Source organism: Balaenoptera acutorostrata, chromosome 18 (assembly GCF_949987535.1).
Source record: "Balaenoptera acutorostrata chromosome 18, mBalAcu1.1, whole genome shotgun sequence".
NCBI lineage: Eukaryota > Metazoa > Chordata > Mammalia > Artiodactyla > Balaenopteridae > Balaenoptera > Balaenoptera acutorostrata.
The window spans coordinates 65,412,701-65,440,409 of record NC_080081.1 but is presented as its reverse complement, the minus strand read 5'-3'; the positions used below and the strand labels follow the sequence as shown (position 1 = coordinate 65,440,409).

Here is a 27,709-nt window from a genome sequence, read left to right as displayed (position 1 = left end):
TTACGTGTTGGCAGTTCTGGTTGATGATTTAATAGGAAAGTGAATTGAAACTATTGGGGCTTAGAAATTTGCTATATACAGAATAATCAGACATACATTTGATAACTGGTCAGCATAAATTATACTGCAGTGACAATGGCAGATATTTTTCATAAATATTGGATTAAATATACTATTTTAAATGAATTATACATCAATTGAGAGGAAAGCAAAATCTCCCTCACTTTAACATATAAGTTATGGGGAGCAATGTGTTTTAAAGATACAAACCAAAAATATGATCACTGCTATGTAGTTTATACCTTGGGTTTTTGTTTTTTTTTTTAACATCTGGGTTTTTGTATTTTTTTTCTTATTTGAAAACTAATACATGCAAATTGTATACAATTTAGAAAACAAATGAGCAAAAATATATTTAATTACATATTTTCTTTCTTTAAAAAAAATTTGATATAGAAATCTGACTTGTTTTGTCTCCCCATCCCTGACTAGGGGTTGACATCTCCTATCATCTCCCTTGTAGGGAATTGTAGCAAAGGAAATCCCAAACCAGAATCATTCAGAAGACTAGACAAGATTAGCAGCATAGATTGTTTCTTGATTACTCACCGAAGAAGAGAGAAATTTCACTTTCACCTCATCATACAGAGGTGGACAGTTGGATAGATTAATTATTACTCTGTCTGTTTCAGCATCATGAACTATCTGTGGATGAACACATGGAATTCAGAATTATAAACCTAACTGATAATGAGGCAACAGTGAAGTTCGTGTTCACTTATTGAGGCTTCTTATATTTAATCAAGTACTCTTGGTCTCATAGCCCAATGACTACATGTATAAATGTTAATATTTATTTCTATAAAGTTGCAATACTGTTGTTAACATTTTTAACAGGCCATCGTGGTTGAGGGTTATGGTGGAACACTTGAAAAGCAAAGTATTCAATTTTCTAGTAGACTTTAACCAAGTAAACATTAGTGTTGAATGCGTGTCACCTAATTTTCATATGTTGGGAATACATAAGCTCAATTTTAAAGCTAGTATGCATGTTTAAAAAGCAATGCCTAAGGGCTTCCCTGGTGGCGCAGTGGTTGAGAATCTGCCTGCAAATGCAGGGGACACGGGTTCAAGCCCTGGTCTGGGAAGATCCCACATGCCGCAGAGCAGCTAGGCCCGTGAGCCACAACTACTGAGCCTGCGCGTCTGGAGCTTGTGCTCCGCAACAAGAGAGGCCGTGATAGTGAGAGGCCCGCACACTGTGGTGAAGAGTGGCCCCCACTTGCCGCAACTAGAGAAAGCCCTCCCACAGAAACGAAGACCCAACACAGCCAAAAATAAATAAAAATAAATTTAAAAAAAAAAAAGAAAAAGCAATGCCTAGTTGCTCACATTTTATCAAAAATGTGTTTGCTGATGGGATCATAGGCCTTGTCTGTAGCAGACTGCTGGATGGAGTGACCAAAGGTAGGCCAAGTTTCTGCAATGAACGACTTTGAAGCTATACTGATTATTTGTTACTGATACACCCTTGTATGATAATGACACCCACAGTGAGAAAGGTCTATGCTAGGCCCTGTGAAAAGTACAAAAGAAAGTGAAGACTCCGTTGATGCTTCAGGGAGTGAAACACATCAGGAACAATAGCAGAATAGCATAGAACTACGTGTTAAGCTGTATGATGAAGACTAAGGGTGCCGTTGTGTGCTTCAGGGAGGCTAACAGGAGATGTAGAATGAGGAAGTGTCACCGAGGAGGTAGAAACTGAGATGGGCATGGAAGGATTTGTATAAATGAAGAGGAGCACTGAGGCGGGATCAAGATGGTGAAGTAGGAAGATGCTCCCATGGACACTCCACAACTACAACTACATGTGCAACAACTCTCTCTGAGAATGACCTGAAGACTAGCAGAACAGCTCTCCTACAACTAAGGATATAAAGAAAAAAACACATTGAGGCAGGTAGGAGGGCAGAGATGTGGTCTCATCAGGACCCATACCCCCAACACGGCTACCCACAAGTGGGAGGGGACCTCACAAACACAGAGGTTCTCCCTAAGGAGAGAGGGGTTCGAGCCCCACATCAGGCACCCCAGCCCTGGGGACCTGCACCAGGAAGATAAGCCCCCATAACAACATCTGGGTTTGAAAACCAGCGGGGCTTGTATCCAGGAGAGCAGGAGAGCTGTAGGAAACCCGGACTCTGCTCTTAAAGGGCACACGCACAAATTCACTCACTTTGAGTCCCAGGACAGAGGCAGCACTTTGCAAAGTGCCCAGGCCATATGTGAAGGACATTCATTAACTAACTTCAGGGTGAGTGCCAAAGGGGGGAAGAAGCTGCCTCTGGGGAACAAAGTGCTGGCGGGCATCATTTAAAAAAATTCTCCCTCTACCTAGGCTGGCCCAGTGCTGGCAGGTACCATTTCAAAACAGTTGCCATCTACCTTGCTAACACCACTCACCCTGACCCCAGCATTCCCCTGCAGACCTGCCCTGCCCAAAGCAGCTCCTCCCAGCTGGCAGCCACCCTGCCATATCCAGTGGGGGTCCTTGGCTGGTTATAGTCTCCCTCCTCCCAGGGTGGGAGCCCAAAGAAGCTCCCACCCTGGCGGCCAACCCCACTCACAATTGTACCTGCAACTGTTGTGGTTGGGCCCCACAGCCAGCCACACTGGGGCCAGCCTTGCCCACCAGTGAATGCGCAGCAGCTGTGGCCAGGCCACACAGGCAGCTGGCTTGGCCCCTTCCACTGGCGTGACTGCAGCAACTGTGGCACCCGTACAACAGGAGGGGCATGTGCAGCCCACGTAGAAAACATCCCTGGCTCTGGTGACTAGCAGGGATTGCTCTCCTGGGCCCTACAGGAAACCTTCTACATAAGGCCACTTCTTCCAAACCAGAAGATGTAGCTAATCTACCTAATACACAGAAACAAATGAGGAGACAGGAATATGCTCCAAATGAAAGAACAAGACAAAACTTCAGGAAAAGGACCAACGAAATGGACATAAGTAATCAACCTGGTAAAGTGTTCAAAGTAATACCCATAAAGATACTCACCAGACTTGGAAGAAGAATGAACACAGTGAGAACTTCAACAAAGAGATATAAAAAAGAACCAATCAGAGCTGAAGAATACAATAACTGAAAGGAACAATACAGTAGATGGAATCAAGAGCATATTAGGTGCAAAAGAATGGAAAAACAACTAGTTATGTACAAGGGAATCCCCATAAGACTGTCAGCTGATTTTTCAGCAGAAACTTTACAGGCCATAAGTGAGTGGCACAATGTATTCAAAGTACTGAGAGGGAAAAACTTATAACCACAAGAATACTCTATCTGGCAAGGTTATTGTTCAGAACTGAAGGAGCAATAAAGTTTCCCTGACAAGCAGAATCTACAGGAGTTCACCACTGAACCAGTCGTACAAGAAATGTTAAAAGGACTTCTTAAAGCAAAAAAGAAAAGGCCATTACTAAAAATCAGAAAATATGTAAAAGGAAAAATCTCCCTGGTAAAAGCAAACGTATAGTAAAGGCAGTGGATCAACCACTTACAAAGGTTATAAGGTTTAAAGACAAAAGTTGTAAAATCAACTATAACTACAATAATTAGTAGGTATACAAAATCAAAAGATGTAAAATGTATCAAAAACATGGAGTGGGGGGAGTAAAAATGTAGTGTTTTTAGAATGATTTGAACTTAAGTAATCAACTTAAAATAGACTGCTATACACATAGGCTGCTATACACGAACCTCAAATTAACCAAAAACCAAAAACCTAATACTGAGAAAAATTAGGAAAAGGAATTCAAACATAATGCTAAAAGAAAGTCATCAAATTCCAAAAGAAGAGAGCAAGAGAAGGAACATAGAAGAACTGCAAAAACAACCAGAAAATAATTAACAAAATGGTATTTAGTACAACCTATCAATTATCACTTTAAATGTAAATTCTTCAATCAAAAGACACAGGGTGACTGATGGATTAAAAAAAAAAACAAGACCCATCTATATGCTGCCTACAAGAGATTCACTTCAGATCTAAAGACACACACAGACTGAAAGTGAAGGGATACAAAAAAATATTCCATGCAAATAGAAACAAAAATTTGGGGTAGCAAAACTTACATTATGCAAAATAGACTTTAAAACAAAGGCTGTAGGACAGCTACATGTAAAAGAACATTCTCTAACACCATGTACAAAAACTCAAAATGGATTAAAGACCTAAATGTAAGACTGGATACTATAAAACTCCTAGAGGAAAACATAGGCAGAACACTCCTTGATGTAAATTATAGCAATAATTCTTTGGCTCTGTCTCCTAAATCAAAGGAAACAAAAGCAAAAATATATAAATGGGACCTAATTAAGCATATAAGCTTTTGCATAGCAATGGAAACCATTGACAAAATGAAGAGACAACCTACTGAATGGGGAAAAATATTTGTAAATGACATGACTGATAAGGGGTTAATATCCAAAATATATAAGCAGCTCCTACAACTCAACATTTTTTTTAAAAGGCAATTAAAAAATGGGCAGAAGACCTGAATAGAGAGTTTTCCAGAGAGGACGTGCAGATGGCCAACAGGCACGTGAAAAGATGCTCAACATTGTTAATCATCAGATAAATGCAAATTAAAACCACAATGAGATATCACCTCAAACCTGTCAGAATGGCTATCATCAAAAAGAAGACAAGCCTCTTCAATAAGTGGTGCTGGGAAAACTGGACAGCTACATATAAAAGAATGAAATTAGAACACTACCTAACACCATACACAAAAATAAACTCCAAATGGATTAAAGACTTAAATGTAAGACCAGACACTATAAACTCTTAGAGGAAAACATAGGAAAAACACTCTTTGACATAAACCACAGTAAGATCTTTTTTGACCCACCTCTTAGAGTAATGGAAATAAAAACAAAAATAAACAAATGGGACTTAAACTTAAAAGCTTTTGCACAGCAAAGGAAACCATAAACAAGATGAAAAGACAACCCTCAGAATGGGAGAAAATATTTGCAAATGGAACAATGGACAAAGGATTAATCTCCAAAATATACAAACAGCTCAAGGAGCTCAATATCAAAAAAACAAACAATCCAGTTAAAAAATGGGCGGATGACCTAAATAGACATTTCACAAGAAAGACATACAGATGGCCAAGAGGCATGTGAAAAGGTGCTCCACATAACTAATCATTAGAGAAATGCAAATCAAAACTACAATGAGGTACCACCTCACACCAGTCAGAATGGCCATTATCAAAAAATCTAGAAACAATAAATGCTGGAAAGGGTGTGGTGAAAAGGGAACCCTCCTGCACTGTTGGTGGGAATGTAAATTGATACAGCCACTATGGAAAACAGTATGGAGGTTCCTTAAAAAACTAAAAATAGAACTACCATATGACCCAGCAATCCCACTACTGGGCATATACCCTGAGAAAACCATAATTCAAAAAGAGACATGGGGCTTTTCCCTGGTGGCACAGTGGTTAAGAATCCGCCTGCCAATGGAGGGGACACGGGTTCGAGCCCTGGTCCAGGAAGATCCCACATGCTGCGGAGCAACTAAGTTCGTGCGCCACAACTACTGAGCCTGCGCTCCAGAGCCCATGAGCCACAACTCCTGAAGCCCAGGCGCCTAGAGCCCATGCTCTGCAACAAGAGAAGCCACTGCAAAGAGAGCCCATGCACCGCAACAAAGAGTAGCCCCTGCTCACCGCAACTAGAGAAAGCCCATGCACAGCAACAAAGACCCAACACAGCCAAAAAAAAAAAAAAAGACATGTACCACAGTGTTCACTGCAGCTCTATTTACAAGAGCCAGGACATGGAAGCAACCTAAGTGTCCATCGACAGATGAATGGGTAAAGAAGATGTGGCACATATATACAATGGAATATTACTCAGCCATAAAAAGAAATGAAATTGAGTTATTTGTAGTGAGGTGGATGGACCCAGAGTCTGTCATACAGAGTGAAGTAAGTCAGAAAGAGAAAAATACCATATGCTAACACATATACATGGAATCTAAAAAATATATATATATATGGTACTGATGAACCTAGTTGCAGGGCAGGAATAAAGAAGTAGACATAGAAAATGGACTTGAGAACATGGGGTGGGAGGGCAAAGCTGGGGCGAAGTGAGAGTAGCATCGACATATATACACTACTGAATGTAAAATAGTTGGCTGGTGGGAAGGAGCAGCATAGCACAGGGAGATCGGCTCGGTACTTTGCGATGACCTAGAGGGGTGGGATAGGGAGGATGGGAGGGAGGCTCAAGAGGGAGGGGATATGGGGACGTGTATGCATATGGCTGATTTGCTTTGTTGTGCAACAGAAACTAACACAGTATTGTGAAGCAATAATACTCCAATAAAGATTAAAAAAAAAAAAAGACAACCAATGTTGGCAAGGATGTGGAGAAAAGGGACCCTTCATACACTGTTGGTGGGAAAGTAAATTGGTGTAGCGACTGTGGCAAACAGTATGGAGGCTTCTCAAAAAACCAAGAAATAGAGAACTATCATGTGATCAAGCAATCCACTCCTGGGTATGTATACAGAAAAAACCCCTACTAATTCAAAAAGATACATGTTTATAGCAGCATTATTTACAATTGCCAAGATATGGAAGCAACCTAAGTGTCCATCAACAGATGAATGGATAAAGAAGATGTGGCATATGAGTAGTATTCCACTGTGTGATATATAAACATACATTTTTTTTATATATATATATATATGTTTATATATCACACAGTGGAATACTACTCAGCCATAAAAAAGAACAATTTGCTATTTGCAACAACATGGATGGACTTTGAGGGTATTATGCTAAGTGAAATAAGTCAGAGTAAGACAAATACTGTATGGTATCCTTTATATGTGGAATATAAAAAATAAAACAAACTAGGGAATATAACAAAAGAAAGAGACTGACAGATATAAAACAAACTAGTGGTTCCCAGTGGGGAGATGGAAGCGGGGAGGGGCAAGATAGCGGTAGGGGACTAAGAGGTACAAATTATGTATAAAATAAATAAGCTACAAGGATATATTGTATAACACGGGGAATATAGCCAATATTTTATAATAACTGTGAATGCAGTATAACCTTTAAAAATTGTGAATCACTATGTTGTACATCTGTAACTTATATAATATTGTCCATCAACTATAATTCAATTTTAAAAATCCCCCAAAATAAAACCAATTTTTAAAAACAAAGGCTGTGGGAGTTCCCTGGTGGCACAGTGGTTAAGAATCTGCCTGCCAATGCAGGGGACACGGGTTCGAGCCCTGGTCTGGGAAGATCCCACATGCCGTGGAGCAGCTAAGCCCATGCGCCACAACTACTGAGCCTGCGCTCTAGAGCCCACAAGCCACAACTACTGATCCCACGTGCCACAACTACTGAAGCCCACATGCCTAGAGCCTGTGCTCCGCACCAAGAGAAGCCACCACAATGAGAAGCCCACACATACTGCAACGAAGAGTAGCCCCTGCTCGCTGCAACTAGAGAAAAGCCCATGCACAGTAACGAAGACCCAATGCAGCCATAAATAAATAAATAAATAAATGTATAAAAAACAAAAAAAAACAAATGCTGTAACGAGAGACCAAAAAAAAAAAAAAAGCATTACATAATGATAAAGGGTTCAATCCAACAAGAGTATATAACACTTGTAGATATTTATGCACTCAACATAGGCATACCTAAGTAGGTAAAGCTAATATTAACAGACATAAAAGAGAAATTGACAGTAATACAATAATAGTATGGACTTTAACACCCCACTTACAGCAATGAACAGATCATCCAGGCAGAAAATCAATACGGAAACTGGCTTTAAATGACACGTTAGGCCAAATGAACTTAATAGATATATAAGAAACATTCTACCCCCAAACAGCAGACTATACATTCTTTTTAAGTGTACATGGAACACTCTTCAGGATAGATCACATGTTAGGCCACAAAACAAGTCTAAATAAAGTTAAGATTAAAATCATACCAAGCATCTTTTCTGACCACAACAGTACCAAACTTGAAATTGACTATAAGAAGAAAACTAGAAAAAAAAAACAAACAAGTGGAGACTAAACAACATGCTACTAAACAATCCAATGGGTCACTGAAGAAATCAAAGAGAAAATTTTTAAAATACCTTAAGACAAATAAAAGTGGAAACACAAAATTCCAAAATCTCTGGGACACAGCAAAAGGAGTTCTAAAAAGCAAGTTCATAGCAATACAGACCAAACTCAAGAAACAAGTAAAATCTCAATCTAACCTTAGCACTAAAGGAAGTAGAAAAAGAACAAAGTCCAAAGTTAGTAGAATGGAAAAAATCGTGAAGATCAGAACAGAAATAGAGATTTTTTAAAAATAGAAAAGATCAGTTAAACTAAGAACTGGTTCTTTGAAAAGATAAACAAAACTGACAAACCTGTATCCAGATTCATCAAGAAAAAAAAGGGAGAGGGCCTAAATAAATAAAATCAGAAATGAAAGAGAAATTACAACTGATACCATAGAAATGCAAAGGATCATATGAAACTACAGCAACAGATTGGAAAACCTAGGGGAAATAGATAAACTCCTAGAAACACACAATCTTCCAAAACAATCAGGAAGAAATAGAAAATCCAAATAGGTAGATTTCTAATAATGATATTGAATCAGTAATCAAAAAACTCCCAATAAACAAAAGTCCAGGACCAGACAGGTTCACAGGTGAATTCTACCAAACATTTAAAGAAAAGTAAATACCTATCCTTCATCAAAATATTCCAAACTCATTCCATGAGGCCAGCATTACCTTGATACCAAAACCAGACAAAGACACTGCAAAAAAAGAAAATTACAGGCCAATATCCTGGATGAACATAGATACAAAAATCTTCAGTGAAACATTAACAAACCAAATTCAACAATACATTAAAAATATCACACACCAGACCAAATGGGATTTATTTGGGGGATGCAAAGATGGTTCAACATCTGCAAATGAAATTAATGTGATACACCATGTTAACAAAGGATAAAAATCATGATCATCTCCATAGATGCAGAAAAGGCATTTGACAAAATTTAACACCCATTTATAAAAAAAAAAAAAAAACCTCCCAGCAAAGTGGGTATAGAGGGAACGTACCTCAACAAGATAAAAAGACCATATGTAATAAACCCACAGCTAAAATCATACTCAGTGTTGAAAAGTTGAAAGCTTTTCCTTAAGATCAGGAACAAGACAAGGATGCCTACTCTTGCTGCTTTTATTCAACCAAGTATTAGAAGTCCTAGCCCCAGCAATTAGACAGTAAAAAGAAATAAAACACATCTAAATTGGAAAGGAAGAAGTAAAACTGTCACTATTTGCTGATGACATGGTACTATATATAGGAGATGCTAAAGACTCCACCAAAAAACTATTCAAATAAATGAATTCAGTGAAGTTGCAGGATACAAAATTAATGTATAGAAATCTGTTGCATTTCAATACACTAATAATGAACTATCAGAAAGATAAATTAAGAAACTCCCATTTAAAATTGCATCAAAAAGAATAAAATACTTAGGAATAAGTTTAACCAAGAAAGTGAAAGACCTGCACTCTGAAAACTATAAGACATTGATGAAAGAGGTAAATGTGACACAATTAAATGGAAAGGTATACTGTGCTCATGGATTGGAAGAATTCATATTGTTAAAATGTCCATGCTACTACCCAAAGCAATATACAAATTCAATGTAATCCCTATCAAAATACCAATAGCATTTTTCACAGAACTAGTATCCTAAAATTTGTGTGGAACCACAAAAGACCCCAAATAGCCAAAGTAATCTTTAAAAGAACAAAACTGGAGGTATCAGTTTTTTCTGACTTCAAACTATATCACAGAGTTATAGTATTCAAAACAGTATGTTACTGGAACAAAAACAGATACATAGATCAATGGAACAGAATAGAGAGGCCAGAAATAAATCCACACACTTATGGTCAATTAATCTACAACAGAGAAAACAAGAATATACAAAGTGGAAAAGACAGTCTCTTCAATAAGCAATTTTGGAAAAACTGGACAGTTACATGCAAAAGAATGAATCTGGACCACTACCTTATACCATATATGACAATAAAGTTAAAATGGATTAAAAATTGGAATGTAAGATCTGAAACCATAAAACTTCTAGAAGAAAGCATAGGCGGTCAGCTCTTTGACTTTGATCTTAACGATACCTTTATGGATCCGTCTCCTCAGGCAAGGACAACAAAAGCAAAAATAAACAAGTGGGACTACATCAAACTAAAATGCTTTTGCACAGTGAAGGAATCCTGCAATAAAATGGAAAGATAATCTATTGAATGGGAGAAGATACTTGTAAATTATGTATCCAATAGAGGTTAATATCCAGAATATAAAAATAACTCATACAACTTAAAAAAGAAACATCAAAAAAAGAATCCAATTGAAAAATGGGCAGAGGACCTAGAACAGACATTTTTCTAAAGAAGACATACGGACGGCCAACAGGCACATGAAAAAATGCTCAACATTACTAATCATCAGGGAAATGCAATTCAAAACCAGAACATCACCTCATACCGGTCAGAATGACTATTATCAAAAGGACAAAAAATAACGTTGGTGAAGGTGTGGAAAAAAAGAAACCCTCTTTCACTGTTGGTGGGAATGTAAATTGGTGCAGCCACTATGGAAAACAATATGGAGGTTCCTCAAAAAATTAAAAATAGAACTACCACATGATTGAACAATTCCACTTCTGGGTATTTATCCAAAAAAAAAAAAAAATCAACAACAACACTAATTCGAAAAGATATATGCACCCCTATGTTCACTGTAGCATTATTTACAATAGCCAAGATATGGAAGCAACCTAAGTATCCATCAATAAAGAAAGTGTGAGGTATATATATATATATGCACATGTATGTATATATGAATATTATCCATAACAAGAATGAAATCTTTCATTTGTGACAACATGGATGGACTTAGAAGGTATTATGCTAAGTGAATTAAGTCAAAGAAAGACAAATACTGCATGATTTCACTTACATGTGGAATCTAAAAAACAAATGAACATAACAAAACAGAAGCAGACTCATAGATACAAAGAACAAACTGGTGGTTGGCAGGGGATAGGAGGATGGGTGAAATAGGTGAAGGGGATTAAGAGGCACAAACTTCCAGTTATAAAATAAATAAGTCATGGGGATGTAATATACAGAATAGGGAATATAGTCAATAACGTTGTAATAACTTTAAATGGTGACAAATGGTAACTAAACTTACGGTGATCATCTCACAGTGTATATAAATGTCAAATCACTATGTTGTACACCTGAAACTAATATAATATTGTATGTCAATTATACTTCAATTTTTTAAAAAGAGGAGCTCTCTAAAGAGAATCCAGTTCAGACAGGGGACTGACAGGGCAGGGCTGGAGGAGGGGAAGGACCAGCAAAAACAGGAAGCAGAAATCAGAGTGCTGTGTTCCAAGGGCCACAGGGGACCCAGTCTACCTGGCATGGAGACAGCAGGCCGTGTTACTAATGCGAATAAGCTCAGGTATGATAGGGCTATACCTTGAGAATTCAAGACCCAGGAAAATAAGAAGGAAGTTGTTGAAGATTATAGTGGAGCATTTCCTAGGTGATAAAGTTGGCCTGGTAATTATCACATCTAATATTTATTTAGTGATGTATAACTCACAAAGCAACTTCACATATATTATCTAATTCAATCCTCACAACACTTGAGATGTAACCTTTATTTTACAGATAAGAATATTGAGCCAAAAGGACTTCCCTGGCAGTCCAGTGGTTAAGACTCCACGCTTCCACTGCAGGGGGCATGGGTTCAATCCCTGGTTGGGAAACTAAGATCTCGCATGCCTCACAGCCAGAAAAAAAAAGAATATTGAGCCAAAGATATTAACTAGCTTTGACTGTGGGTACACAGTGTGTCTTCTGGTCTAGCTACAGCTTTTTACAATGAGAGCAGTATTTCAGGATGCATATTGCAGGACCCTATATACTGCCCTGTATAAGGAGACAGAAACGGTAAGGAGACCATTGTAGAAGTCTAGGCATGAGCAGATGAGGTCCTGGACCAGGTAGTGGCAATGGGAACAGACAGGAAGGGAGCGAGTGAAGAGAGATTCCAGTGCTATCATCAGCAGGAATTGGTGACTAACTGGATTTAGGGGGCCACGGGCAAAGAGAGAATCAAAGATGCTACCAAATTTGAAAGCCTGAGTAAGAGAATGCTGATGCCATTTGCAGAAGCAGATGGAAAAGTTCATTGGATAAAACTGGATTGACAACTGTGTTTGAATTGCTGGGGTAAAAGGAATGCCCACATTGCAGCTCCTGCGTCTACCACGTGTATGGGGCTCATAAATATGTGTCAAGTGAATGAAAGAAGATATTATAGTTTAAAGTAGGGGAATGGATGTGCAGACCCAAGATTAGAGTATGTGTGGAGATAAGAACAGAAAGCCAGGGATGAGGCCTGGGGGGAGTGCCCCCCCTCCCAGGGGGTCAGGGGAGTAAAAAGAAGGAAGAGGAGAGGTAATAGGAGAACTAGAGACCAAAGCCTGAGAAAGAATCTTAAAAGTTTATATTTCTTACACCCATGAAGGAAGCTTTCCTGTTGCTCCAGGAAAGGTTTGTAGTGTTAACCATTTCTTCAGCATTTAAGAAAACTGACGGGGCTTCCCTGGTGGTGCAGTGGTTGAGAGTCTGCCTGCCAGTGCAGGGGACACGGGTTCGAGCCCTGGCCTGGGAAGATCCCACATGCCGCAGAGCAACTAGGCCCGTGAGCCACAATTACTGAGCCTGCGCGTCTGGAGCCTGTGCTCCGCAACAAGAGAGGCCGCAATAGTGAGAGGCCCGCGCACCGCGATGAAGAGTGGCCCCCGCTTGCCACAACTGGAGAAAGCCCTCGCACAGAAACGAAGACCCAACACAGCCATAAATAAATAAATAAATAAAATTTAAAAAAAAAAAAAAAAAAAAAAAAAAGAAAACTGACTATTTGGTCCCAAAGAGATTCCTCCCCAATCCATACACCCCTGCATTGTCTCTCACAGTGCAGTCCCACAGGATATCTGAGTTAGAATCACCTGAGACATTGCGAAGTCTAGAGATTCCTGGGCCCCTTTCCAGATTTCCTGAATCACACTTTGGGGGTATAACTTAGGAATCTGCATCTTTAGCAGTCTCTAGGTGATTTTCATGCACATTAAAATTTCAGAATCAGTGCCATATAACAAAAATGACCAAGAAGAAGAGAATATGGCTAAAAGTGACCAGATACATGAATTTAAAACTCTGATAGATTCCTGGGAACATGCTTGGCATCTGTGGAAAAGTGAAAGGCAAAGCACCACTCTGAACTGAAAATATATTCTGGAAAACTATTTCCCCTGAAAACTATTTTGAACAAATAAATTTAACTCTTGACTCAAATCCAAACCCAGGGACACCAAGTTGGATGGCAAGCAGAAAGCAACACAGCCTCTCCCTGTGGTGAGTGATGGTGTGGGGAGGGCAACATGCTGATTTGACACTGAGATTTAAAACAAACACTAGAATTTTCAGTTTCCATGCTTTCTCTTACCCCACAGTTTTTGGAAGCAGAACAGAAAAAGACAGGCTTTCGTTGCATTATTATTTGTACTTTTAGATCATTTCCATTGCCTTTTCCAACACCTGAATGAAATTAAAAAGTTAGGCTGGTTAGAGCAAAGATCAAAATGTCTCACCAATTAACAATACAGATTAAAAAGAGAAAAAATTATCCCAGCTAACAATGTGTCAATATTGAATCATTTGGCTCTTGCATGGATTTTGTCTTTGAGAGACAAGGCTTCAAGTTCAGTTCTGTCCCCTAAAGCAGAATTTATAAGGCTGGAGGAAAAAAAAAAAAACAGACATTGTTCATCTAAGATTTAGAATCTCATCACTTTACCTTCATAGAAAAAAAAAAAAATTAGGGAAGGGGACGTGCAACCTTTCTTGTTGATGTGTTGCTTTCTTCGGCCTTCTAATTGTGATGTTTCTTAATAATAAATAGTCTAAATTCCTCTTGCCCTAGTTTAAATCCAGTTTATGGAAAATACAGGAGAGCTGTATCCAAACATTCCTGCTATGTTCAGCATATATTTACAGACAAATGGTTTCTTCCCCCTTTTTTTTTTTTTTCAATTTAATTGACCCACTTCAGCATTTCATCAAAGGGCTGGTTTCTCAAGCCTCCAATTAATTTTTCCGGCTTTCCTTTATATTTCACTTAAATATGCACAGAACTAAAGGTACAGAACTAAAACAAATACTCTAATAAAGTCATATATCCATCATTCTTAATTGTTATATTAAAGTTTGTTTTGTGTTCATTTAATTTTGTTCTCACTAACACAATTAATTTGTCATGAGGAATCATGGTTTCTTTGCCTCAGTTCCCTCTGTCCCATCTACCTGCAGAACTTCCTTCTACTGATGTCAACCAGAAGTCAGTGAAATGCAGAGCTAAACGAAGTCAAACACTTACCACATGACAGGAAAAGGGCATTGCTTTATGAGCTTAAATTAATTTCCACACAATTTAAAATTTTTAAAAATAATTTAAGTATATTTGCATGATTTAAAAATAAAAGGGGGCTTCCCTGGTGGCGCAGTGGTTGAGAGTCTGCCTGCCAATGCAGGGAACACGGGTTCGAGCCCTGGTCTGGGAAGATCCCACATGCCGCGGAGCAACTAGGCCCGTGAGCCACAACTACTGAGCCTGTGCGTCTGGAGCCTGTGCTCCGCAACAAGAGAGGCCGCGATAGTGAGAGGCCCGCGCACCGCGATGAGGAGTGGCCCCCGCTCGCCGCAACTAGAGAGAGCCCTCGCACAGAAATGAAGACCCAACACAGCCGTAAAATAAATAAATAAATAAATAAATAAATAAAATAAAAAATCTTTTAAAAAAATAAATAAAAGGTATAAAAGGCATGAAGTGAAAAGTCTCCATTTTCCTTATCTCCCACCTGTTTAGTTCTCCAGCCCCAAACAGATAACCCCTATTACTAGTTTCTAGTTCTTTATGCATGTATAGTCAAATATGAATATATATTCTCCCAGAGGTTTTATATATGTAAATACACATGAACAAATATATTCTCCTTCCATTTTACAGAAATTGTTGCATGCCATAGCACTGTCCTGTACATGCATTTTTTAACACGTCAAAAATTTTAACGTATTACTAAGGAACCAGTAAAATGCTACAGCTGTTTCAAAGTACTGCACATTTTTGGGCAGATAAGGAATGATGAAATGAATTTACAAATAAATACAAAACAGGTCAATAATCAGTTGCATTCTGCTAGACACAGATAATTTGCATTTTTATGTACAAAAGTTATTTGCATTATTATCAGTTTTCTACAACTTAGAGTTGTAAAATAGCTTAAAGACCATGAGAGGTGAAGGTAACCCTGGAGGTGGGCCTAGAGAAGATACTGCCCATTTCAGAATCTATCACACTTTTTCCTGACAGTCTGTTGTGATCATAATCTCAAAGGAAGATTGTTCTTTAGGGGTTTTTTTTTTTTTTCTTTGCTGTTCTTTCATTTGAAACATACTCCTTTGTCTTCTCATTCTGTTGACCTTTCTCTGTCTCTATGAAGTTAAGTGGATCAGTCACCCATCCCAGTCGTGAAGGCGTGCCCTTGTGCAGGACTATGCGCTCCGCATATGCTCAGCGGCTTTGGTGGGAGAAGTGAACACAGGTCCCATCTGCCCCTGGGGTGCGGTGGCAGCCGCCACCCTGGTGGGAAGCGGGGCTGGAGATGGAGGGGCTAGAGCTGGAGCCAGGTGCGACCCTGTGTGTGAGAGAGACGGCAGTCTCCACCTGGGTTTGGGATGCAGCAGGGGCTCAAGGCCTTGGGGCTGCACTTCTGTGCTGGTTTTACATCTTCCCCGCTGTGCACCCTTGGTTAGAGGCTGGGTCAGGGCCGGAGGGGTTGGTGCCTCACTACCGAGCTGCTTTCTTTCCTGCTGGCAATGTCAGCCCCTGCCCTGGCGTAGTTTCACTCCTCCTACCTGTGGGCAGTGACCGAGCACCGGCCAAGGCTGCTTTCCCCCTGGTCAGGGTTCTCAGGCTGCTGCGTCTGCCAGGACGGGGGTATAAGAAACCGCTCTCTGAGTGAGGTCTCAGTGTTTCACAGCCTCCCGTGAGGCCCACTGGCTTTCAACGCAGCTAAGGGGACTCATCCTTCTGGTGTCAGACCCCAGGGCTGGCGTGCCAAACGTGTGGCTCAAACCCCTTGCTCCCCAGGGAGGCTCCCCAAGCCCGCGACACCCCCCTCCACGTCTGGGTCCCCCACCAAGGGTGCAGGTCTCGACCAGATCACTTCTCCTCCCTTCCTACCAGCCTCCATGTGGATTTTTCTTTACAGCCTCGGCCGTAGAAGGGCCTTTCCGCCAGCCTCCAGGTAGCTCCACAAGTAGTTGTGTTTTTGATGTGTTCGTGGGGGGAGGTAAGCTCAGTGTTCTCCTACTCCACCACCTTGATCTCCCTCAAAGGGGATGATTCTTATTCCAAAAGAAGGCTGCTGTCACTGGGTTTGGCCTGCTTATTTTCATGGGTGCAGCAAGAATTTTAGCGTACCAGGCAGGCCTTCGTAAGTTGGCTCTGCCAGCCGAGGCCCACACCGTAAGAACAGCTGCAAAGGGTACAACTTTCTGTCTGGAAGCCTTTATGAGGGATCTCAAATTAGACTTTTCAAATCCTCTGTTTTATGTTCGCCTGAGACGAGGAAATCAAACCCATAAAACTCTCCACCAGTTTTCACCTGCAGTACTTATAAATCTGTGTTAGTTCCTCTGTTCTCTAGATCTGCACTTTACAGTTTTAACTAAACAATATCTCCACAGAGGTTAAGTAAAATTCAAAATATGAAGAGAGAAGTCACAGTCTTAGGATATGATATCAGACTGGGACAACATCTGAAACGCTGGAACTTATTAAGACCATTTTTAAGCTTAGAAGTTTGAGAAACTATTCCTGTTCTCATCGTTCATGTTAGAGAAATGCATCAAAACTCCCTCAGACTAAATGCCTATTTGCCTGTTTGGAATAGTTTAATACAGAGGTTTGTATAGATACTGTTATAGGGTTACCTCGGAGATACTGTGGGTTCAGTTCCAGACCACTGCAATACCGTGAATATCGGAACAAAGCGAGTCACACGAACTTTTTTGCTTTCCCAGTGCATACAAAAAGTTATGTTTACACTATACTGTAGTCTATTTAGTGTGCAATAGCATTATGTCTAAAAAAACCAATGTACATACCTTCATTAAAAAATACTTGATTGAGGGCTTCCCTGGTGGCGCAGTGGTTGAGAATCTGCCTGCCAATGCAGGGGACACGGGTTCGAGCCCTGGCCCGGGAAGATCCCACATGCCGCGGAGCAACTAAGCCCGTGCGCCACAACTACTGAGCCCGCGCGCCTAGAGCCCGTGCTCCGCAACAAGAGAAGCCACCGCAATGAGAAGCCCGCGCACCGCAACGAAGAGTAGCAACTAGAGAAAGCCTGCGAGCAGCAACGAAAACCCAATGCAGCCAATAAATAGATACATAAAATTCTAACACAAACCGTTAAATAAAAAAACTTGATTGCCACATTGCTAAAAAAAAAAAAGCTGCTCACCATCATCTGACAACTCAGAATTGTCACAAACCTGTAATTTTTTGAACAAGTGCAACATCTGTGAAGTGCAATAGAGCCAAGAGCAATAAAATGAGGGATGCCTGGCTTCCCACTGTTAAACAAGAGGACCCTGAGGGAGAGGATACACTCAGGTACAAAACAGGCTCTCACACCACCAACTTGGTTTTAGAGCTGAGTTTCAATTTCCTAGAGGAAGACACTGCCCCGACAGCCACCTGGGTTGCCTCTCACACTGCACTTTCTGCAGGAAAGGATGGGGAGCAAGGCACTGCTGTCCCTTCCCACCCACCAGCTGCTGGGCAAGCCTGGCTCTGCCCCGGGGCCGTCTGAAGGCAGGTGGTGTTCTGAGCGAGGCTCCACTCCAGCCCCGTCCCTCATACGTGACACACGCACATCACAGTGAGAATGGACCTCACAGAGAACTCTGCAGCCCACGAAGCCTCCGCACAAACAGTCGCTCCTTTATACACACAGGCAGCCTCCTGCTGGGACAGGCTGTGTTTCCAGGGTCTGCCTGCACAACGCTTGTTTGGAAATCTAGACCAAAATCTCCCACAGAAACCATGCTGCTGGGCTGAAGTTCATTTCCAGAAGCCAGAAACCCATGCAATCTGCTCGTGGTAACTTTCACAATTCCTCACCCCTGCCAAGAAGTGGCGGCCATGCGGGCGTGTGGAGAAGAAGGGAGAAATATGTAAATAATTTGGAAAAAACATTTTATATTTTAACTAACAATTGTAATTTTTTTTTGACTCTGCAGTGTTTACATACATTCTAAAGGGTTCTCTTATTTCTGAATAATTGGACAAAGCGTTAAAAAATACATGTCTAGATCTTATTTTGTGTGACTCCCCAGAGGGCTAAAAACAATGGGCTGCCTGGGTGGACACCAGCGCCCTCGCCCCGCAGCCGGGCCCGGGATAGGCGCAGCACTCAGCACCGCCTCGTGCTGCACAAGCTGGCTGTTGCTTTAGGGGGTCAGAAGCTGCACCTCCTGCTGCACCTCTGGCGGTGAGTGAGGCCCCATCCCCTCCACACTGAGGGCTCCCTGTTTCCACCTCCCTGAGGGTGAGCTGTACAGGGAAGCTAGGCGGGTGACAGAGAAATAAAGACATGGCCTTGAGGCCCATTCCTCTCCCCTCCTTCCTTTTCTTTCAAGTCCCAGAGGTGGACGATCTGACCAATATCTCTGCCTCTCGGGGCGATGGCAGGTCCCCTCTCTCCTTACCCTCCTGAAGCAGGCATCGTCAGCTCTTTTGAAGTTTATAAGGACTTTTACTCTTGGTAAGAACTGGTAACAGCCAGGGGCCTGAGAGAGCCCCCCCAGAGGCCAGGTTTCTCCCACCCCTTTTTTGTGTTCCTGTAGGTTCAGGCAGGGAGGACCTAAGTGCTGTTCCCCTAGGAAGCTGTCCAACACTGTGGTCAGCTCTTCATCTGTGTACCTTCCTCTCCTCTGCTTACACTCAGGGGCTCCTGAAGGGCAAAGAAACACGAGCAGGGGGCCTGGCCCAAAGCAGTTCTCAGCAGTCACTTGCAAAAAGAATTTGTGGCAACAAAATTCATTTGCTGTTCGGGTATTTAAGACATCCTGATGGAGTTGCTGGGGGAGAGGGGGCTATGGCGGAGGAGGGCGGGGAAAGGGAGAGACCAGGAGATAAGAAAAAAGAAAAAGGTTTCTGAGAGGAGTAGGAGAGAAAATGATACAGGGATGCATCTCCCAAGACAAACGCTGAACCAGAGATGGGCGTGAGAAAGAAGTGGTCTCCAGGTCTCATGGGACCTTCCTCCCTTTAATCTCAGAGGTTCTACTCTGAAAAGGACACCCTGGGCTGAAGCCAGAGCAGCAATGAGAACAGGAGAAAGGGAAGGGGGGATGGGGCCCCCCAAATTGGTGATGGAAAGGAAAGGAGAGGACACCGAAGCAGTGGTAATGTGGTCACAGAAGCACTGGGCTGATGGGCAATTCCAGGGGGGAGGGGTTTATACCCGAGGCTACACAAAAAGACAGCTATGCGTTGGGACTGTCTCTGTATATAACCATGAGAAAACCCTCCCGAATAGTAAGAACGTTGGCCCTCCCGCCAATTCTCCAATTATACATAAAGCACTTACCATGAATTGAATAAATAACGATATTTTTAATCGTGAGTTTTTTCACTGGAGGAAGAGTCAAGTTGTAGGTATTTTTCACCATTGCAAAATATCCAACAAATCTGTTCTGCAAAACAACAGAAGTCTCGATTTAAGTGGAGGTATAAAAGTCCTGATTTTTTTAAGGAAAATAATAGATGAAGGAAACATTGATCGGGTGCCGTTATGTAACTAGGCATTTGTTGCCTCATGACTAAATATCTACCTTAGAAAAAAATGCTGAATGAAGAGCAACAGGGAAGGAACAGGAAAGGAGCCAGGTGTTGCTTAGGGGCTGCTGGGACTGAGAGAGCCAACAGAACAGCTAGGACAACATCACAGCAAGATGCCATCAACTGCAAATGTGGGAGAGGCGGGTCTGGGGTAGAAGCTTCATTGTGGCTGAGTTAAAGGAAGGTCTGTGCTTTGGGGAGGAGTAGCCTCCTTGGCATGAGAGCAGGGAAGAGGTAAAAGCTCAGGGGGAGAGCTCCATAGGCCAGCAGCACATTCACATCCTTCTCCAGTCCCAGCCAGTGAGCATCTCTCCACTTCCCATGTCCCCAGCGCCATTTCTGCAAGGAAGCCTGGGGATTCTCTCAGCCTAGTCCCATCTCCTGTGACAAGCCGTTCACAAGGGCTCTCCTTTCTTCTAGAAGTTAAGAAGAGTTCTGGTACAGAATCAACCGGACTGAAAAGTTCATAGACTCTTCCCCACCCGTTGGGAAGTGTTAATAAAATTAACCACCATCCTCTGCATTGGAAAGGACCAGTCAAGCTCTTAACTCAGGGGTGGATGAAATGTATGCAGTGCATCGAATGGCCACACTGCAGGGTCAGGAGGGGATGGTGTCTGAGAATTGCTGCCGCGCGCACAGGGAACTCTGTCCTGGGGCCTCGCCAACACAGCCCTCAAGCCTGAGGCCGGGTCCCCGCACTGCTAGCCCAGTGAGTCAGAAGAGACTCAGCTGCAGCCTAAGTTCTGGAGTAAGTTAGAGACACTGCACGTGACTGCAGAGGAAGTGGGGAAGGGAAGATGTGCTTGAAGGAGCTACCTCTACCGTCCCCTTGGCTCCTGCCACCAGATCCTTGACCTTCCACTGAAGGCTTGTAACCTACCACGGCCCTGTAGCTGCTTTTGCGCTCAGTCTTCTTTCCCCTACAGCCCAAAACAACAGGCGCATGTAGCAGAAGTTAATAAAACCAACATATATTTCGTAAGCACTCACTACAGACAAAGGAGATACTATATGAGGCACTTTGGGCTGCCAGGGTGGAAAGATGGGCAAGACATGGGCCTGCAAAAAGGGTAGAGAAGACACAACTTCGAATAGCTGGAAAATAATGTAAAGCAACTTAGTCCCTAAAAGGAACACAAAGGGCTATAAGAACTCCTGAAAAAGCAGGAGACTACTTCAGGCTGGGAGGGCAAAGGGACTCCAGGACAAGGGGCCCTCGTGAGCACGTGGGTGTAAAGTATAAGCAGGCTGGGAAACGGCAAACAATCCAAACGCGTTAGAGCGTGTGAATGCACATAGTGGAAGAAGCGGTTGGAAAAATCAAATCTAGATTGGGAGTGCCAGGTTAAAACATATTTGTTGCCATTGGCAGTCAGAAGCCATTATGGATTTTGAGCGTGAAATGGCATGATTCGAGCTGGGCTACAATAAGTTGATGTATTACTTATAGCCTATGGCTATCTTTTTTTTTTTTCTTGTGTTGCTTGAGTTTGGCAGAAAAGTATGAATGGATAAGGCTGAGCTCTTTGATCCCAAATGAAATGTCTAGAGCCAGCAGTTACAGTGTTCTGCTAACTAGGCCAAGGGTATCAGTTTTCATCACTTCACTCAAAGAAAACTCTCCTTCATGGCCACATCCACATTTACTTAAGAATTCCCAACCATCTCTCACTTGGGTTTGAGGGGCCGTATAGAAAAGGCAATCCAGATGAGAAGCTATACACAGGATGGGAAATAATAGGATTTGGAGTCTGAAAGATCTGGATTTGAGTTCTTAGTTCAAAAAGTTAGTTTCCCTGGGGCTTCCCTGGTGGCGCAGTGGTTGAGAATCTGCCTGCTAATGCAGGGGACACGGGTTCGAGCCCTGGTCTGGGAAGAGCCCACATGCCGCGGAGCAACTGGGCCCGTGAGCCACAATTACTGAGCCTGCGCGTCTGGAGCCTGTGCTCCGCAACAAGAGAGGCCGCGACAGTGAGAGGCCCACGCACCGTGATGAAGAGTGGTCCCCACTTGCCACAACTAGAGAAAGCCCTCGCACAGAAATGAAGCCCCAACACAGCCAAAAAATAATAATTAATTTTTTAAAAAGTTAGTTTCCCTGAACCTCGATTTCCCAGTCTATAAAATGGGAAGCATAATGGTGCCCACTCATTGAGTTATTGAGAATATTATATTAGATAATGAATGCAAAACCCTTAGCAGGATTCAACAAAGTCTAGAATGTTATAAATTCTATAGGATAAATGTCCTGGTTTCTGCAATAAACAATTTACAAGGAAAAAAAAAAGAGAGGTGGGAAACCTATAAACTAAAAAAGACTTAAGGAGACATAGCAGCCAAATGAAATGTGTGCCCTTGTTTGGATCCTGATTGAAACAAACTAAGTTTTAAAAAGATTTTAAGATAATTATGGAAATTTAAACGAGGACTAGACATTTGATACTATTAAGGTATAATATTGTTAGATATGTCAATGGTTTTAAGGTTTTTGGTTTTTTTTTTTAGAGTCTTTATGTTAGATGTCATACTAAAATGCTTAGGGGATAAGATGATCTGATGTCCGGGATTTCCTTCAAAATAATCCAAGTTTAGTGTGAAAGCGAAGCGTGTGTGTGTGTGTGTGTGTAGAGTGGGGAGGGAATGAATGGTTGGCCACGTGACGAAATGATTGCTGAAGCAGTGTGATGAATATAAGGGGATTTATTGTATGACTGTCTTGACTTTTTATGAAAAAGTCCATGATAAAACGTTTTAAAAGGAAAAAAAAATAAGGTAATAACATATGGGTCGCATGGGTTGTCTGAGTATTAAATGAGACAATATATGTAAAAGTACAATAGTGTCTAGTATAAAATAGGTTTTTGAAAAATGTTACTTTTCCATTTCCTTTCTCTTTTGAAGCGCAGCCCCCTCCCACCGACTCGGTCTGTCTCTGTCTTTTTCTGTCACTGTCTGTCTCTCTCCCTTACACATGTGCACATGTGCACGCCCATGCGTGCACACACACACACACAATGTTCTACAAGGGCTGAATTGCCCTAATAGGGGTTTGTGAAAGACTCAGTTCCTCTTTACATGGAAATAAAAGGCTAGTGACTTCAGATAATCTTCAGGGGTCTGAAACCTTAGGAATTGGACCTTCCTACTTTGGGAAGGGAATCAACTCCTGAACTCTGTAAACAATAACCAATTAAAATGGAAAGCAGGGTGCTCTGGGGAGAACTCAGTGCTTGCAAAGCCAAGCAACACCTGAGGCAGGGCTCCTGGCCTCTGGAAGGGATCAAGGCCTGTCACGGGGCACCCAAGGAGAAGATGACCTAAGGAATCACCCAAGGAAGAGAGTCTAAAATGAAACCAGGTAATAGATGCCAATCTTAACCTAATTACCCAGAGTGACCCCTTTTAAAGAAAGAACACTTACCTGAGAAGGAGTTTCTATTCCCTGAAATTTACTGCTGGTGGATTTATCTGTTCGTCGTTCTCCAAAATAATAAAGGCTGTCCTATAAAAAAGGGGACAGTCTAATCATGGGTCATCTGCAAGTCCCTTTCCTGTATAAGGCATTCTGAAGTTTCTAAGGGCACATGATTTCCTTAAGCCAGCGGTCTTTGGGCAGAGGCTATACCCGAAATAACAGAATTAACAAAGCCACATCAAGGCCTAAAGGTCATAAAGACAGGCAACTTTAGAGCTGGAAGACTTTAGAGATAATCTGGTCCTTCTTCCTATCTTTCTATTTTACAAATGGAGAGGATGAGGACCAAAAGAAAACCAAGTGACCTGCCATGGACATGCATGCAGCCAGTCAGAGACAGCACAGGCCTGAGCACCGGCCTCTGGCTCTGTCTAGGGCTCCAGACCAACAGCTGTCAAACTCTATATTTATTTATTTACTTATTTTGGCCACACCACGCAGCTTATGGGATCTTAGTTCCCTGACCAGGGACTCAACCCTCGGCAGTGAAAGCGTGCAGTCCTAACCACTGGACCTCCAGAGAAGTCCCTCAAACTTTTTATTTTTAAAGCTACAATCCACATTCATAAACCTGGGAGATACACACACACACATACACACACACTCTCTCTCTCACACACACACAGAACTGAAACAAAAGTTTCACAAACAATACTTACCTTTTGACATTTCCTATTCAAATCGATTCCATTTTATTTAAAAAATGCGAGTGACAACCCAATAAGCTGATTTCACAACTCACTGATAAACTGTGATCCATAGTGTGAAAAACACTGTCCTAGAGCATCCATTTTCCTAACCGGTGTGTCTCAAATTTGAAATAAAGAAGACGGTGGAATCAGGGTGCTGGGCCCCGATCATAACCCCCAGCTTCTCTTATCTGGGCTGCAGGCTGAGAGAGAAGCAGAGCTGCTGGGAGCGTGCCCTCTAAGAGGTGACTTTTCAGCAAGATCATGGCAGAAAAAGAGTGGGAACCCTGCTTTAGACATAGCAACAGCCCATCCTGTCTTCTCAGAAATTTCCAGAGGGCACAGGCCCCACAGATGTGCAAAGATAATAACATCCAGGAGAGACTTTGTTCTGAGTTGGAAAACAATGCCTTTTACCTACCTAGCACTTGCAAGGATGTTCAAGGTCCTTTAGAAAATTTCCCTAACCCATCTTATTATTCTCGTGAGAAAGGAGGAAGGCCTGGAGCTGGTGGGATTATGTCAGAACAGTTCTGGGTCTGGGGGAGGCAAGTCAAGCTTCTGTATTGCTGAGGTTTTTTTGCACTTTCACAACTTGACCTTACTCATTTCACATTAATCTGGACTCTACTGTGTCCTGTCTTTATTTAAAATATTCATATTGTATCCACGATGGATTTTTTGGCATTAACTTAGATTTTTTAAATGCTGCACTAGAATATTATTTATCTTAATTACTGAGATTTTTGGCATTCCCTTAAATTTTGTGTCCAAGGTGAGCGTCTCACTGACCTCACCCTCATCCCCTCCCAAAGAAAGAGGCCCTGAGGTCAGTTACTAACTAGTGCCAGTTAAATGAGAAAGTATCCAAACCAGGCTTTCTAATAATCACCTCTCCAATCACAACTCCATTAAGTACCATGACTCAGGAATCATGTTAATGTTCCCACCAGTGGGGTTTCAGAGCTAGCAAATTCAATCAGCCTAAGACAGCGTTGGTAGGAGCATCTTTCATACCTCTGCGGTTGCAAATATTTCACTGGCAAGAAGGTAGGCACAGATCATAGTTCCAGTTCTTCCTAGAAAAGAAGTTAGTTCATGAACCATTGCTCATGGCAATACTTGGTATAAAACTACTCTCAGAAGTATTTAGAGTTCATTTTGGATTGATTTTCTTCCACTCTGAAAGTGCTGGTTCAAAATATTTCAATTCAGAGATAGACAAAGCCCTTACACTGCTTGCTCTGAGGTTCTACCTGGAGTTCTGTGCTAATTGTGTGCATGAATGTGCACGTGTATGTTGTTCTTGAATCATGACCCCTGGAGACTGCAGTAACAGGCAGAGGCAATGAGCTCTGCTCTAGGACTCTAAAGCTAAAGAGATACCTACCAATTAAGAGCTAATTACACACCCTGTTTTCCTGCTAATGTAAATAAAAGAAACTATAAAAGATGAAACATGGACAGAACCCAAAACACCACCTAGCATTTGCCATACCTATTATTCCTTCCATTTTAGTTAGAGTTTTTTGTGTGTTACAAGACATATATTAAAGTAGAAAGAACAGAATAATGAGCCCCCATATACCTGTTCCCCAGATTCGATAATTATCATATTGTCATACTTGTTTTTTCCTTTTCTTCCCTCATCCTTCTTTCCCTCCCCCTCTCTACACACGCCCCAGCCCCCCCCACCAGCATGTTAAAGCAAATCCTTGATTTCATGTCATTTTATCCTCAAAGTCTCATGTTTTTTTTCCCAATTTATATTTTTGTCCTGCCATACAAAATGTGAGTTAAAAAGTACATTGCATCTATTCTTTCTACAGTGATCTGTAACTTTTGTCTTAGCCAGTACATGCTGAACTTATTTTATGTAATTCCAAACTTATCCTTTTACCTTAAGATGCACTCTATTTTCTATTCTATCCTTTTGAAAAAATGAACCACTAAATTTATTTTGCAACCCATAGTTTGAAAAACAATATTCTAAGCCAAGTACTTCCAAAGAGGACTTTGTACCGCCCTGTGCTCTGGTAAGTAAAAGCTTCTTGCTAAAGGAGGCTACTGACCATTAACAATCTAGCTCTCTAGCTCTCTAGCACGGATGGTTAACATTTCAATTCTGGAGGACATCTCTGAGTCTTTACAGCCCTTATATATTCCCATTTGAAAACAAACTTGCAGATTCATGTCCCGGTGGCTATGGATAAGCACAACCACAGACAAAGTAGATGCCCTCTCATCCAGTCAAGTCAGGTATGCAAGGAATCATTAAAATGATTTACACTTGTCTTCAGTATTTTAACTTAAAACATAAACGTATATTCATTCACTAAACTTTTGCTATTGGACAAAGGTTTTAAGCTTTTAACTATGATGAAAGGAATCTACCAAAATACCTACCAGGTATATCATATTAATGATGAAATGATGATAACATTCCTCTTAAAGCCAGGAACTAAACAAAATGTCCACTATTCACTGCTTCTATTTACTACATGGCTTAGCCAGTATTGTAAGATAAGAAAAAGAAACAAAATGTATAGGGATAAAAACAGAAGAAACAAACTCTCATTATTTGCAGACTAGAAAAATCCAAGTAAATCTATAGGCTAACCCCTAAAACTAATGAAAGAGTTCAGGAAGATACAAGGTCAACACTAAGAAAAAACCAAAAACCGATAGCTAAATAAGGGATGTCAGTTGAAATCTTTAGAGTAATTACTAAGGAATATAAAAAGAGTATATGACTTCCAAGCAAATGGTGGGGGTGGGAGGAAGGAATTATGCTGCAAAGAATTCAAGCAAACCAAAATAAAATATCAGTTAAGGATATAGAAGATTTGAATAAAACAATTAACAAATGACCTAATGGGCACATATAGAACACTGTTCAGGACAATGCATAATACACTTTATTTTCAAGTGCACAGAAAACATTTGATAAAATTGACCAAATTCTGGGTGATAAAGCAAGTCTAAATACGTTTCAAAGAACCAAAAAAATACATATGTTCTCTGACCACAATGCAACACAACCAGAAATGAATAACTAGAAGATAATTACAAAATCCTCATGTTTGAAAATAAGACAGTATATTTCTAAATAACCCATGAGTCTAAGAAAAAAGCACAATGGAAATTAGAAAATATTCTGAACTAAATAATAATGAATATACATAAAAACTTGTGTGATGAAGCTAAATCTATTCTTAGAGGGAAATTTATAGCCTTAAACGCTAACTAGAAAAGAGAAAGGCTGAAAATCTATGAGTTAAGCATCCATCTCAAGAAGTTAGGAAAAAAACAGCAAATTAAACCAAAGAAAGTGGAAGAAAGGAAACACTAAAGTAATTGATGAAATAAAAAACAAATAATAGGGAAGA

The 27,709-nt window shown here is 41.1% G+C and overlaps 1 protein-coding gene across 5 annotated transcripts in view; it reads right to left on the bottom strand.

Moving 5' to 3' along the window:
- LOC102998585 (phosphatidylinositol 3,4,5-trisphosphate 3-phosphatase TPTE2) overlaps positions 1-27,709 on the bottom strand; it is a 96,865-nt gene that overhangs the window by 4,693 nt on the left and 64,463 nt on the right. For all 5 annotated transcript variants that reach the window (XM_057533136.1, XM_007193681.2, XM_028161724.2 and 2 more), the window contains 5 exons: positions 25,338-25,399; positions 23,578-23,658; positions 19,903-20,008; positions 13,689-13,780; positions 610-705 (listed from right to left, as the gene is read on the bottom strand). In XM_057533136.1, coding sequence (XP_057389119.1) covers positions 610-705; positions 13,689-13,780; positions 19,903-20,008; positions 23,578-23,658; positions 25,338-25,399 — 437 coding nt within the window. The remainder of the gene's footprint in view (positions 1-609; positions 706-13,688; positions 13,781-19,902; positions 20,009-23,577; positions 23,659-25,337; positions 25,400-27,709) is intronic.